The sequence below is a fragment of the Stegodyphus dumicola genome, chromosome 1 (assembly GCF_044657685.1).
Source record: "Stegodyphus dumicola isolate Sdum_Otavi_A_Nest chromosome 1, ASM4465768v1".
NCBI lineage: Eukaryota > Metazoa > Arthropoda > Arachnida > Araneae > Eresidae > Stegodyphus > Stegodyphus dumicola.
In genome coordinates, this window is record NC_140768.1 from 125,233,793 (window position 1) to 125,249,815 (window position 16,023).

General features: G+C 34.5%; 2 protein-coding genes across 2 annotated transcripts in view; one reads left to right on the forward strand and one right to left on the reverse strand.

Moving 5' to 3' along the window:
- The window catches only part of LOC118198461 (acetylcholine receptor subunit beta-like 1), a 316,357-nt gene that overhangs the window by 38,077 nt on the left and 262,257 nt on the right, over positions 1-16,023 (forward strand). The gene's annotated exons all lie outside the window — the stretch shown is intronic.
- The window catches only part of LOC118204698 (28S rRNA (cytosine(4447)-C(5))-methyltransferase), an 87,404-nt gene continuing 75,831 nt past the window's right edge, over positions 4,451-16,023 (reverse strand). Inside the window, exons 15-17 of the mRNA XM_085820126.1 lie at positions 15,569-15,691; positions 10,122-10,219; positions 4,451-4,634 (exon numbers count right to left, since the gene is read on the reverse strand). Coding sequence (XP_085676252.1) covers positions 4,484-4,634; positions 10,122-10,219; positions 15,569-15,691 — 372 coding nt within the window. The 3' untranslated portion in view covers positions 4,451-4,483. The remainder of the gene's footprint in view (positions 4,635-10,121; positions 10,220-15,568; positions 15,692-16,023) is intronic.

Below are 16,023 nucleotides of genomic sequence, written 5' to 3' on the forward strand. Positions count from 1 at the left end.
TTCGCCAGGAATCGAACCACAGACCTCTGGAACACTGGCCCAGTGTGCAGAGCCACTACACCACGAAGGTACACTAAGAAGGTGGGAGAAATACCTTATAACCTAATGAAATTCAGTTTAAACCATGCAGAATGCAAACTTAACCAAGATGGTGGAATGCCCATTGTTTTAGTTTATTCCCTGAAGGGAATAAAGGTACAGCACACTTATGATGTGGTACCATCATTATGTTCAAGATTCCAGAACATTCCTGCAAAGATGTAAATGAACAGTCTTTGACCTGAATAAAGGTTCTTGTACCTTTCGCAAGTTCGCCACGTTCATAAATTCACAAGGAATGCTTGATCATATCATGCAGTTTATAACTCGTAAAAAGCATCTTCCATCAAAGTGCCGCACCTTTATGATTGTTTCTGTCTCAGTGAAATCTCCATCCTAAAAATGCAGGCACCTTTATGCAAGCGGGTCACTGTTTGCCAAAGATACCTTGCGTCAAAATAACCGCACCACTATACAGTTCAATAAATAAAGCATCTCTTGTCGAGGTGGCGGTATTTCTATATCAGAACATATTTATTAGGAGGCTCGTCGAAATACCCTCACAAAGATACTTGCAGCATTATGAAGTTCAATTTATAATGCAGATGAAGCATCTTTTTTCGAGGTGTCGCCACCCTTATGGTGGCTTCTGTCTTGATTGATAATAGACAACTTGCATAAAGATAGCGGCATCTTTAGTGACAAGGTGAACCCACGGCCGTTGGCATCTCGGGAAATTCCCCGAATTGATAGCCCCATTAGGACCTTGGATGCAGACCTAAATTAAATAAGCTTATCTACAATAACGTGGATATAAAGATTAGTTGTAGTTGGACATTGTTTATAGCATGTGAAATTCTTGAGTTTGCAATATTTCCTTGAATGTTTCAGTAGAAAATTTGAGGGGGGGGAAGTCATGTTATTTCAGAAGAAGTCCGATTTTTTGTCAAAATACCTATATTAGAACAACGCTAGATATAAATCTAATACATATCCTAAGTCGCGCTTTCGAGTCATTGAATTTCGCCAATTGGCTCAGTAGAACAAGAGATATAGAACTGTCCCCCCTTTTTTTCTGGTGCAGTTTATGCTGGATAGTCCTTTGTTGTAATTAAAACCAACCATGATAACAGATACCAAATTTAGAAAGGAAAAAAAAAAAAAAAAAAAAAAAAAAAAAAAAAAAAAAATCTGTGAGGCGTATAACGCATTAAATTACACTATCAGCTTACATCAAGATATTAATCTTTTCTAACGGTTCTGTTAACACTGGAAAAGCTTGACTATTTGAAAATAAATATAACTTAATGCACGTTATCTAACAGGTTCTTTGAAAGTGTAAATGAAAATCTTCGGCTGCGAAATATTCGCTGAATTTTACAATTTATCCATCGAGATTTTCCTTAGTTTTCAATTATGCCATCCTTCTCCCGATGAAATACCTTGTACTATGCGATGCACAAATTTATATTGAAATTTTCAATAAGAATTGCCGTATTGTAAGAATTATTGAAGAGGCAAAAATTACTTTAACGAATCTTTACACAAAACACCACACTATCCCTAAATATTTGAAGATTACTTTAAATGCATTTTAGTTATACTTATTTTCAATGTATTTAATGACGTGCTCACCTAAAATATAATGAGATTATTCGGAACATATAAATATAATTTGAACACATTCTTTTTCTATGATTAAGTTGTATAAATTATATCAGTTCAACATTCAAGATTTCATGGTGAAAATTGATAACTGAGGCAGCTTTAAAGATATCCCTAATGCTCTTTGAAAAAATATCGAATGATTTTTACATGTTCTGGCATTACCCTTGGTTGAATATTTATCAATAGTATTAGTCAAGTAATTTATAATTTGAATTATATTTAGCTGAAGCAAAGAACATCTATGTAAAGAAGGAAAGTTTCCATAGACGTAATGTAAACCAAAGAATATGTATTGATGTTCTTTGTTGTACCAGTTCTTTGATGTAAACCAGTTTGCTATTACGCTACTAGAAAGCGAAGAGAAAATTTGCCTAGGCATTTGGTGACGGACCCTGGTGGCGAGAATTTCCCTCTCCACGATGTGTACAAGAAATTGAGGAACACGTGTTAAGAAGAAACGTTTCTTCATTGACTTTTCGCAATAATTTAAACTCGGATTTTCGTACTTTTTTCCTTCAAAATAACTAATCCATTGATTAATTTACTTGCGTGAAAAAAATATTTTCTTTTCTTTTAAAGTTTAAAGAAATTCAAAACTCTTGATAAATGTGACGTTTGAACTTCAACACTGGCTTTGGGGACAGATATTTCGCGCTCATGCTCAGCTATTTCCCTCTACGTTGGAACGGAGCCATTCCTGATGTGGCGAAGTTTTCCTTCTTAGCAATACACATTCTTTGGTTCAGCTCTGCAGACAATCAACAACAAAGCCGCGAAAAAATTCGCCAAAGAGGTAATGATGTACCTTTAGGTTTGCAAAGTATTTGAATATAATCGATGTATATACACATTTTGTGCTGTAGAAATAATATTTTGATCAATGAATTGTATCATGGTGAATCTATAAATGTTACTTCGTTTCCTGAGGTAAAATATTAATCATTATGCAGAAAAATTAAATGTTCCCCAAAATGAAAATTGACCATCGGCCCAAATGGATTTGTGGCGTCCTCTATTTTTTCAACATTGATACTAATTGAAAAAACAAAGGTGATATTGGGTAAATATTTATTAATAATATGATAAAGTAAGCCACTATTTTTTTAATTCAGCAGAATTTTGAAGATGTATCCTATGTAGGAACAGACTTTTTCAGTACTTCACTGCATTTTTTTATGTGATAATATATCGCTAAATTTGCTTATGTTGAAAGAATAGCCAAACATTTGTCAACAAACTGCCTTAAGGCTGCATTTTAACTGAATGAATAGCTGTTAATTTTTAAAATTATCGTATTCATTCATTTGGGTAATGTAAAATCTGAAAGTTTTTAGATTTTACATTATGCACAAGGGGCTTTTTTTTTTTAAACATTTTGTGTGTTACCTTTATTTATTAAATATAATGATCTTCGCATTTAAACCATAAAATTCAATTCAACAGCAGTATTGCAAAATAATTTTAAAATGAGCATATCTTTAGAATTTCCGAAACACAGTCTCGTGGCACATTGAAGATAAAAATGTTCCCATCCCCTACAGTGCTGCCACTGCTTGCTTTGAAATCATCGAGTTTGTTGATAAAAAATTCGTTAAAGTGTTACAAAATACGAAATGAATAATAAAACAAATTCCAAATTAGGATTTCCGGATGCCCATATATGGTGGAGGATTATACTATTCAAAATTTGATGGCTCTATTTACCCTTATTTTATCACAATGCATGAAACATACATACATTTATACAGATTATTCAATATTTAATTTCTTTAAATATAACACAGGGTGATAATATTTGGTGGCAACAATTTGAAAAGTGAAACAGACATTTAAAGTTTTCGACGGAAAATGCGAAAATGAAATTAATAGACCTTCTGGGCTAACACCCTTTGGTCTTGGGCACACCAGATGTTTGGCATTCGATTTAGGCAAGATTTTAAGATAAAAATTTAAAACTAATACAGAATAAAGAGATCAGCATACGGCTAGGAAAATTAAACATAAGTTTCTTTTCAAGTTTTGTATCCTAAACACAAAATCTGGAAGATTTCTTTGAAAAATAAGCGTCATTAAATGGCTAAAATGTATGGACTGGTTTGTGTTGCCATTTAGTATAAATAAAGAAGGTTCAAATAAAGCGTTTTCTATTCAATTTTCCTGTGTGTACAGAGGGAAGTTTTTGGGTGTGTTCAGACTGTGTAGGAAAGGGTTAAAGGTTAAAAATTAAAAACCAGAACTGCTGGTTTATTGGGAGACTGGGAGATGTGATGAAAAACTGAAGTCAGCAGCTACATTATCATTACTAACATAAACAATACATTATTATATTCAAATTAATATACTAATACTTTTGATCTAAAATACTGCATACCTATTTATTAATGCTACTTAAGCACTCAATATTCAATCTTAGATTTATATATTAATTTTATTTTGTTAGGAATATAGAGAGATCTTATGCTTAGTTCATTCTGTCATATTTCCACTGATTAGGATTAGCCTTAAGCAGACAGATTAAATGCTGAAAAATCAAAAACATTTGTTTTCATCAGAAAGCATTTAGTATTATTTTGTAAATGAAAAATTCAATTAAAAATAAGCATAACATACCTTGAGCAAGACAAAAATCACTCCCTCTCCCAACCGAAAAAAAAGGGGGATTTGCCACCATTTCACGATAAATGATTTTTTTATTATAAATGATTTTATTTCATACACAATTTTAGTATAAACACAAAACACATCTAATAAAAAAACAATTTATTTTCCTATTACACTACGTGGCATTTTCTTCAGGTTTCAATTTGTCTGGTATAACATTGCTGAATTTTTTTAATTTACACACAAAGAACCCATCCATGTTGTGCATATGTGGGTAGAACCGGCGGGCCAGTTTCAGTGATGGATGAAATCTGTGTTCTCGGTAGCTGAAAACAAACAATTTATTATTACAAGATAAGAAATTTTTTTAGCAGAATCAAAAGAAATGATGACATAGTTTTATTATTGAAAAACAAAAAATGGTAATTAAAAGTTCTTGGAACATTTGTTAGGTTCTTTACTGATGTTTTTGCATAGTATTGATATTAGTAACTTCTTCAGTCAGGTGGAGCACCTAAAAATTTGCTTGATGTATTTGAGAACTATAACTTGGATATTTTGGCCATTTAAGAGATCAGATGGCTTGGCGAAGGAATTCCAGATAAAAGAACATGTAGTGTTTTACATAGCTGTCATGATAAGCAACACTGCTTTGGGCTAGGATTTGTAGTTACTAAGAAAATAAGAGACAGAATCATATTTCAAACCATAAATGAAAGAATTTATAAATTGCAGATTCAAGCTTATCCTCAAAATATTAGTATTATCAGAGTACATAGACCCACTGAAGAAAAATGTCATGCTATTAAGGATGAGTTTCATAATAAATCTTGAAGGACTCCTATGATAAATGTCCCTCAAATGATATAAAACTGATGACTTTTATGCAAAGACTGGCATGAGGTTAGTGAGGAACTATGTGGGTAACAAAGATACATTTTTACAGTCTACATGAGGAAAGTAGTGATAATAGCTTCAGACTTAATCATTTTGCAAATGAAATGAGCTTATTATAGGGAGAACCTTCTTTGAAAATAAAATATACATAAAGTCAAATGGCACTCCCAAGATAGCATCCCCCACCCCCCTCAAAACACTAAATCAGATCGATCATTTCCTGGTGGATCTAAGACACCATAAGTGCCTCTTGGATATCCGCAGTTACTGCAGAGCCAATGTTGACCGAGATAATTTTTTGTTGGTTTCCAAGTTGACAGGAAAGCTAAGTAAGATCGTTTGAAATGGGCAACAAGGAGATGGAATCTTGGATTTTGACTCTTGCACAAACCTGTGATGATATACAGCAAGGATGTCAAACTCGGGGCCCGCATGCGGCCCGGCCAATATTATCAGCAAATAATAATATAATAACATATCGATGAAGAAAAAAATTAAATGTTTACTGCTAAGTAATTAACGATAATTTATTCAGTGTTGTTAAGATTACTCACAGCGAGCTGACACACACACTACTTAAATTACAAATGCGTGTGAGTAGCTTGCGTTCAGCTACCTTCGGCTTTTGGGGGACACCTGCACTCAGAACTTGTACGCATCCCCCGATAGCCGAATGCGGCCGAACTCATGGTCTCAGTTTTCCAATCATAGCTTTGTACGATATATTGGTGCATGCACTTTGCTTTATTATTAATTATTACTTAATTCATATTGTTACAGATTTCATAGTTATTTATTTATTTAGTTTTTTTTTTTTTTTTAATTTAGAATTGTAATTAGATTTGCTTCATGTTGCCTTAGCAACGCAGACGATTTTTGAAAAGACAGCTGCGTTGGAAGGTTAAAAATAGAACAGCGCCTGCATTTAATACCTAATAAATAAATATCTCGTAATTGCTCTTGCCATCCACAAAAATCCAGATATTTATAGATGTTTCCAGTATATTCAAGAAATTAATTATAAAGCTTATAAAAGCCGAGAACAAACAACTCATCTCAGTAGTAGCTGTAGTTCTAGCGAACTGTTTGTTTACTTAATGCTGTGATTGATTTGTAGCGATTTCGCTGTGAGATAGAATTAGTTTCTCCGTTTTGAATTGATTTTTGCTAAACGTTTGACATTTTGTGATATTGTTAGAATATTTTTGAAGAAATATTTCAGCATTTTGATTTATCTCTTGTGGAAAGAATAAATTTTTGTTAACTTTTTAACATTAACCGTGTTTATTCCAGCCTTTTGTATTCAGTATGTCTATATCAAAACCAAGTGGTAGTAAAATTAAACGAAAAATTGCTGACGAACATAGAATATTCCAAGTAAAATGGGAATTAGAATATTTTTGCTGTGAAATAAAAGATAAAATAATCTGCTTGATATGTAATAATACTATTAATGTAAAGTTTAATATTATATAACGTCATTACGAACAACACAAATCGAAATGTAACAATTACGAAGGATTAATGAGAGAAGAAAAGTTGAAAGAGTTGAAAGAGTTAGGAGTGAAAAAGCAACAGTCCATGTTTAGTAAAGTATTGCAAGAAAGTGAAGCAGCGGTACATGCAAGCTACGTCTTGTCCGAGTTAATAGCTAAACATTCAAAGCCTTTTACTGATGGTGATTTCATCAAGGAATGCCTAATGAAAGCTGGAGAAATTGTTTGTCCTGGAAATGTGAAGGCTTTTCAATCAATTTCATTGTCTCGAAATACAGCTGCGGAAAGAGTTACTGATTTAGCCGCGAATTTAAGTGATCAGATCAAAGCAAAATCATCTAGTTTTGAAAGTTTCTCCATTGCCTGTGACGAGAGCACGGACATTAGTGGCAAAGCTCAATTAGCAGTGTTTCTTCGGTCTTGTGACAAGAATTTTAACATTTTTGAGGAATTACTGGAACTAATACCGATGCCTGGTACTACCACAGGAGAAGATATATTTACTTGTGTTTTTGGACTTCTGCAGAAATACAATCTATCTTTGGCAAAATTAAGTTCTGTAGCTACAGATGGCGGGAGTTCACATGAAAAATAGCTTTCTCCTTTGCTACTACTCTTTTGGAAGGTTAAGGAATTCTCTTTAGATACCGTGAGCAAAATTACTTTGTCAAACTTAAGACAACGATCTTCTATTTATTTAAATGTAATGTATGTGTATAAAAGTGAGTATAAGTTAGACAATTATTTTTGAAATACCTATTATTATATCAAATCGTAAGAGAAACAAGTGAAAAAGCTTTTATTATAGTTATCTTAGATTGAATTGGATTATTTAATTACAGCAAAGCACACGAAGGCTATCTGCCTAAAGGGAGAGATGCCTTCATGGAGGACTTTCTAAGGGAAACTGGCTCGTACATGTTAAACATGGGGAAAACCACGAAAACGCCCATGCAGCCAGCCCGTTCGTGGGATTCGGACCGAACTACCAGTGTTCAGCGTCTTTACCGCTCGGCCGCTGGTGGGCTATAGTTATCTTAGAAAGAGTAATAGAATTCTCCCACTTAGTATGCAGATGAAGAAAAGATAATGAATGTCATATTTTTTCCTTCATGATTTAATACTAAACGCACAGGGGACAGAAACCTGCAACTTTTAAGAAAACAAAATGTATTATAAAGAATGCTCCTGAACTCTCGACTAGAGAGAACTTCGTTAGCAGACTCCTCACACTATGAGGACTATAATTTTTTAAATACTTATTTTAAAGAACTGTGAATGGCAACGATGTAACTGAGTAATGAACATGTGTAAAGAGAAGAGACTTTTGGCCGGATGCCTGTCGGAGAGAGTTGGGAAGCTCCGCCAGCGAGCTGATGTGTGGAGACTTTATTCGTCCAGTGATGATGAGTGCCATCTCCGTTAACGTCTCTAATTGTGTCACCAGCTCGAATATTTATTAAAGTTTTCTAAATGTATTAATTAAATGTTGTATCTGTGGTATGTGCTATGAATAAAAATTGATGCATCACCAATACCAGTGTTACTTCCCTTACAACTGGAGCATCCGCAACGTCACAGTATTTTATCTATTATTTTAAAATTAACTTTATAAGCTTTGCAAATGTTTACAATAATAACATCTTCTCTTCTAAATTAAAGCTATTTTTTATGCACAGTTTTTTCAAATTAAAAATGTTTTTTTTCTTTGCTGCGAATTGTGCCTTTGCAGTCAGTGTCAACATCACTATGTCATTACTCCGCATTTCCTGTTTCAAGGAGAAAAGTTCTATAATCCAGCCCTTCTCTTTGAAGTCCTGATATTTAAGGTAAAAATATATGCAAATTATTACATTAAACTGCAACAAATTTCATTATTAAATGATAATTTTATTATTTTCCATATTAAAATATAATTATTTTAGATAAAATATTTTAAAATTTCTGCTCATATATGATTTACTACTTGAACATCTTCTAATATTTTGAACAGAATTAAAATAAAATTCTACAAAATAATATAAAAAATTAGTGAGATTATTTATTGTTTGATAATAATTCATATCCACTTAGTTCATCATCACTGTCTACTATTTCACAATCACCATTTTCAACTTCATCTAATAAAGACCCAAAATAGGACATTTTTTACTCCTAAATTTCATTTTGTATTTTAAAATGACTACACCACATTTTTTTAAAGAAAAAGTCGAAGGTGAAAAAAATCCAATTAAAAAATTCAGCTAGCAATTCAAGAAATCTAAACTTACCCGACGATGTGTGTGGGGGCTTGACAGGATCATATAATAATATTTTAAGTAATTATATAATGAATAAAAACTAGAAATTTGAAGCCTGACTAAATTAAAGGTGACTACTGGAGACAACTACTGGATGACAACTACTGGAGAAATGAAGTGACAATGAATCACGGTTTAAAAAAAAGCATTCCATTTTAATGGGGCTGTGGTCAAACAAATCCCACGCATGTGCTCACAGATTGGTTCCTAAATTCAATAACTTATTTCCTTCCTTTCATAATTAATTTTATTGTCCGAAAGTTGAGAGGAGAAAATTATGCAAATAATTTAATTTTCAAGAAATATGGTTACAGTTAGACTATAGCAAATGAAAAGTAGTTACGGATATACTAGTGGTAACTATTACCAATATTACTTTTTTAAAAGAAATCTACAGTCCACTAAGAATACATAGTAATATTAATATCACATACTGAAGTGATATTTGATCATAAGCGAGTCATACAGACATCCAGCTCAATTGCTTTGTAAAGCCCTTGGGGTACCTCACATGGTAGGAGCCTCAATCACAGTTTCCAAAAGGGACAATGAAAGAAAGAAAAAAAAAAAAAGGTGAACAAATAATCTGATTTTGAAAGACAAAATACATCAGCAGTGGATAATGATGAGCTGTAACGTAAATAACAGAAATAAGGTCAAAATCACATGTTTGCAATGATTTTTAAGTGAGAAAACACCTGCCACGTCTGAGTAGCTGAATGAAGAATTTGCATAAAATACATTTTAAACCATAAAATGGCTGAAATGGCAATACAAACTGAATCCACAGATTAAAAATAATAATAATCGAAGGAATACAATTTACCAATTTATTTGTAGGATGGAAAAACTATAAACAACAGAAGAAGAGCAAAACAATGTAAATATTTAAACAAATTTCTGAACCTAGAGATAAAAAGCTGGGGGAGGAATAAGTACGAAAAATTTCATTTATTGCTAAAATCTTTGACGATAAAAATTAAAATCCAGTATATTGGTGATCTGCTAGGAGAGTGAGAGATGTAATGACACATTGGGAAAATTAGCAACTACGTTTACATGGGTATCTTTATGACCTGTAACTATTAATATTCATGAAATATAGCTAAAATTATCTCACCGAGCCAAGCCTTCTTTTCCAAAATCCAGGCCGGTGGGTACTACCTTCACGCTGCGCTTTTTCAAGACATAATCGATGACACATTCGTTTTCCTCTGGCTTCATTAAAATGTGTGGGGGGAAAAAAGACAGAAAAATTTTTAACATTTCATTCACTATTATATTATCAAATTACAGGCTTTTCTTTTTAAGACACTAGCTAAAATAATTAAAAAATAAAAGAAAACAAAAAATCTGAAAGGTTTCAGATTTTAAATTATGTCCAAAGAGGCGTTTTTTTAACGTTTTGCATGTTACCTTTATTTATTAAATATCATGTTCTTTGCACTTAAACCATAAAATTCAGTTCAATAACAATGTTGCAAAATAATTTTAAAATGAGCCTATCTTTAGAATTTCCGATACACAGATAAAAAGGTTCCCCCCCTGTAGAGTGTTGCCATTGCTCGCTTTTAAATCGTTGAATTTGTTACTCAAAAATTCATTAAAGTTTTACAAAATATGAAATCGATAATAAAACAAATTCCAAATTTGGTCTTCCACATGCCCATATTCGCAGGAGTATTACGTCATTCAAAATTCGATGGCTCTATGTACCGTTGTTTTATCACAATGTGGGACATATACATACATTTATGCAGATTTTTCATTATTTAATTTCTTCAAATATAATCAAGACTCTAAGATTTGGTGGCAACAGTTTGAAAAGTGATTCACCGTTTATAGTGATTCAATGCAAAATAGCAAAACGAAAACAATAGTCCTTCAGGGACAAAGCCCCTTTGGACTAAAAAAAAGAGATTTTAATGATGCCTGCTGGTACAATTTCATAAAAACATTCAATATTTTTAAACAAATTATGATTTAAATGCATCTTTTGAAAAATCAACCAGATTAACCCTTTAGTCTTGTGCCCACCTCTCATATGGGCAGCTGGTTCGAATAAATTTTGTTGTGCATGTATCTCACATGAGCAACACTTTTGGAATAAAAAGTCATGGGAATTCCAATTTTTATCGTGCCCATATCACTTTTATTTATATAGCAGACTCTCATATGGCAGCAAATAATTGTAATTTGACTATACAACAGCAGCATATAAATTTAAAATATTTTTTCCCCCATTAGAACATGTTTTTAAAATATTCATTTTCAGGGAATTTTCGTAATTTTTTCCTTTTTATTCATATAATGAGTAGCAAGTGAACAAGAGAATTTAAGTCTTGAAGAATGAAGAAGTGATTCAGAAGGCAGCATTTTCAGATGCTTTCGATTCTGGTATTAAAATTTGAACAGAGTGATAATGACGATCACATGTGACTTTTATCAGGGTGCCAATGGAACAAAATTGTGTCGGATGTCCCAGATATTTGCTCTCCCCGTTTTCAGTTCAAATTATTGCCTAAAGTTAATATTTCATTTCAAGGCAGTTCAGGTATTTTACAATATTATGAAACTTTTATAAATGATGAAATAGAGGATATAATTGTAATAGAGACTAAATATTATGCTGAGCAATCAGTAAATGTTGTTGCAAAAAGAAAACTGAAAGACAGAAAAGAATGGAAACCTGTATCATCATTTTAAACTGTATTGAAATGCATCTGTTCCTTGTGCTTTAAATTTTACAAGGTATAATAAAAAATAATAATAATAAAAAAAGTGGAGTTCGCATGCACTTTGGGAGGATGATCCTTTTCGCTGATTTGGGAGGGATGGTTGGTACAAATAACAAAGATCCTAACTACTGCCAAGAGAAAATACCTCAGATTATGGCTGAGCCGACATGGCCTTGTGCAATTCCAACTTGGCATGCAGGATCCATGGCTTCATGAGCCAGACACCATATTCTCAGCTTCCTGTCAGTGTTAAAGCAGTTGGAATCGAGCTTCATCACACCTTACTACACGTTTCCAGTCCTCTAGAATCCATTCTCTTGCTAGGGAAGACCTGCAGTCCAATGGCATGCATTGAGCAATGATACTCTCCTGGGTCTATGGCCCCTGAAGCCCATAAGGTGAAGCGAGCATTACATGGTCCATTTACAGACTACAACTGGAACTCTCAATCAGCTGGGTGGTAATTTGGGCTAATGTTTGGCTTTGCTGGGTACATACAATGCAGTTGAGCCGTCTCAAAGCACCCTTGTTCAAGGCCACAGGTAATAATTATTTCACTAAAGAATTATGGAAAAATTCAGAGTTGATTACGTAAATATACATATGCATGCCTGTGGAGGGGATGTAAACACGAGGTTTTTTTTGGCAATTTGTATGCTCGTACTCATTCACGACATTCACTGCGCTCCTCACAAGAGTTGGATAAATTTTATAAGGTATACAGTAAAATAAAAAGCCACTGACATATGAATGATTTAATAAGATGAAGAATTATTGATAGATTATAGTTTGGCCAATCACAAACGCAGGTGGCTACAGAGTTCAAGGTAATGCCTAGTATCATCTGCAATTTGTAGAAACAGTTTCAGGTCACTGGATCCAAGAAGACGAATGAGGATTGTAATTGGGCAGCTTCAGCAGGACAACACAGGGCTACTACAGCTTCACATCTCTCATGTGACCTGTATGCTGCCACTGGAACCTTAATTTTACAGACTACAGTTGCCCGAAGGCTTCATGAGATAGGACGGCATGCCAGAAAACTTGTTGCTTGTGTCCTGTTCACTGTCGCACACAAGAGAGTGCATTTAGCATGGTACAGGCAATAAGCACATTGGACCAGACTTAAGTGGACCATCATGCTTCCTACAGATGAGCCAAGATTCAGTATGCATACTGATTCTTAGCATTCTTGTATCTGGAGAGAGTCTGGAGCATGATACTATCCCTCCCAAATCAGGGAAAAGGATCATTATGTGATGGAAGTGTAATAGCTTGGGCAGGCATTATATTGGACGGCAGCATTAAATCTGTGATGGCTGGAGCATGATACTATCCCTCCCAAATCAGGGAAAAGGATCATTATATGATGGAAGTGTAATAGCTTGGGCAGGCATTATATTGGACGGCAGCATTAAATCTGTGATGGTTGACAATGGCTCCTTGACTGTTAGAAGGTACAGAGAGGAGATTATCATGATCTCAACCCTATACAGCATGCCTAAGATGCTCTCGGAAGGGCAATTTCATCTCATCATTCCCATCCAAGAACCATCCTAAAGTTGAAAACCACCTTGCTACAGGAGTGCGATCGACTGCTGCAGGGACTCCTCAACTGCCTACAGTCCAGTATGTTATCACACTGCATGATCTATTTGGCTGTGAGAGGTGACCATACCCTATAGTAGGCTCATTTTCAGTTCAGTATAACAATGCCATGGCCTTGTGCAATGAGGATTTTGGACATTCTCGCACTACTAGCTTAACTGATAATTATGCACACATAAAATGACTTTTGAATGGTACACTGCTTTCTGTTATAAATGTATATTCATACCAAATTTCATTAAAATCTGTCTATTCAGAAATTCAATGTAATGTGCAAATTCTCTAAAACTGTGCACATGAGTGTAAAATAAAAATAATAATTAATGTATATACACTGCTCGACATTGAAAATGCAACACCAAGAAGGAGTGGTCAGAAATTTATGCAAATTTTAGAAAAGACGCACTTTATGTGTCTACTCTAAAATACTCTGAGTTATGCGAATGATGTGAAATGCGCAGCTCTCTGATACACGTGAAGTAACATATAAGGGAAGGAACGTGCAGAATGGGCAATATTCGTGTCGTTATTTCTGCCAGACAAATTATCGAAGAAAGTTGGTTTTATGCCGGAGGATACGTGTATTAGGAGAGAATGCCAGGCCACCATCAACAAAGGCACTTCCAGCAGATAAACGATTTTATGAGGGGTATGGTGATCAGACTGAGAAGGGCGGGTTAGTCTTTACGTCAAATCGCAGCTGTTACTCACATGGATGCGAGCATGGTGCATCAGCTATGGCAAACATGGGAAGAAGGAGGGTTGCAGGTGCAGCCAGAGTGACGTCAGTATGCATGGATCAGCGCATCCGCCGACAAGCTGTGGCGGTCCCGCAAGTCACTTGTACTGCGATTCTGCAGCATATGCAAGATACTCTGGATGTTCCCATGTCGACCAGAACCATTTCCCATCAATTGGTTGAACGTGGCCTACACTCACAGCATCCGTTAAGAAGACTGCCATTGACCCCCAAAGCATAGACACCAACGTTTAGACTGGAGCGATGTGGATGACAGAATGGCGAAATGTCGTGTTCTCAGATGAGTCATGCTTCTGTTTATCCAGTGACAGTCGGCGCATATGTGTGTGGCGTAGATGTGGAGACAGGTTTAATCCAGCAGTAACTGTGGAACGCCCCACCGCACAACAAGGTGGCATAATGGTTTGGGGAGGTATTGCCTACGATTCCAGGTCACCTCTAGTTCGTATTTAGGGCACTATGACGGCCCAACGATACTTGGATAATGTACTGCGGCCGGTGGCAATCCTCTACCTTCATGAGTTGCCTAATGCAATTTTTCAGCATGATAATGCCCGACCACACAGTGCTCGCATCTGCCAACATGCTCTACAAGGTATACAGATGCTTCCCTGGCCACCGTACTCTCCTGACCTGTCCCCAATCAAACATGTGTGGGATGTGATTGTACGCCGTTTGTAGACTCTGCCCCTGCCTTGTTCAGAAGACAAACTGTGGCAAATGGTTTAAAGGGAATGGAGAGTCATCCCCCAGGACACCATCCACACTCTTATTGACTCTATGCCTAGACGTGTTTCTTCGTGCATCGTCGTCCGCGGTGGTCCTACATCCTACTGAGACGACGCTGTTCTCGCTCTGCATTCTGACTATCATTTTGAAATAAAGATAACTTATTGCTGCTTGCTGTCTCTGTCTTTTTTCCAAATTTCATCACTTTCTGACCATTCCTTCTTGGTGTTGCATTTTCAATGTCGAGCAGTGTATATATATTTGTGTGAATAAATTAAGTAATTTAAGTAAACAAAATGAAATACAAATATTTACTGATTAAACACAGCTTGAATTTCCATATAAAAATCTACAAATGTCAACAGAGGATTAAGACAACTCAAATAAAATATTTAATTAGACCAACAAAACATAATAAGAAAAATTATTCTTAAAATCATTACAGATAGGGAAATGGAATTTGTCAGATTTAACTTTCAATAATGCAATAAATTTCATTCGTTGTGAGAAACATTTTCTTTAATAAAGGCTAAAAATTACAAATACAGATTAAGTGATCTACTAAGAAACCAGGAGGTATGATGAAAAATACAAAGTCTCTTAATAAAACCGGAGGAGGCTATGAATGTGTTACCTAAAAATGATTTAATTCTAGAACCATAAAAATATAAGACATTACAGCAAAATGAGCGTGCATTCAAAAACACACATGTACAATTTACTAATACTTACCAGTATGGAACAGGTGGAGTAAACAATATACCCTCCAGTTTTTGAATTTGCATTGGTGCAATCTATGGCAGACATCAAAAGCAGTCTCTGAATTGTGGCACAACGTAAAATATCTTTCTCATCCTAAAAAATGACGGCATTTGATTAATACATAAACTTAAGAAAGGCATTTATTTCACTTATGAAACTCTTGATGAAATATTTATTTATCGATACTCAGGATATATTTAACACAGTGAAACCTCAGTTCATGAATTTAATTTTTGCTCAAAGCTGTTCTTCTACTGAAATGCTTGTAAATATAAAAAATTTTTTTCATAGGAATTACTGTAAAATGGATCAATTCATTCCTAGATCAGAGGTGATTACTTATTTAAACTTTAAAATGGTAATTTTGTGCATGAAAATTATATCAAACATAAACGGACAAAATCAAAACAAAAATCATTAAATAT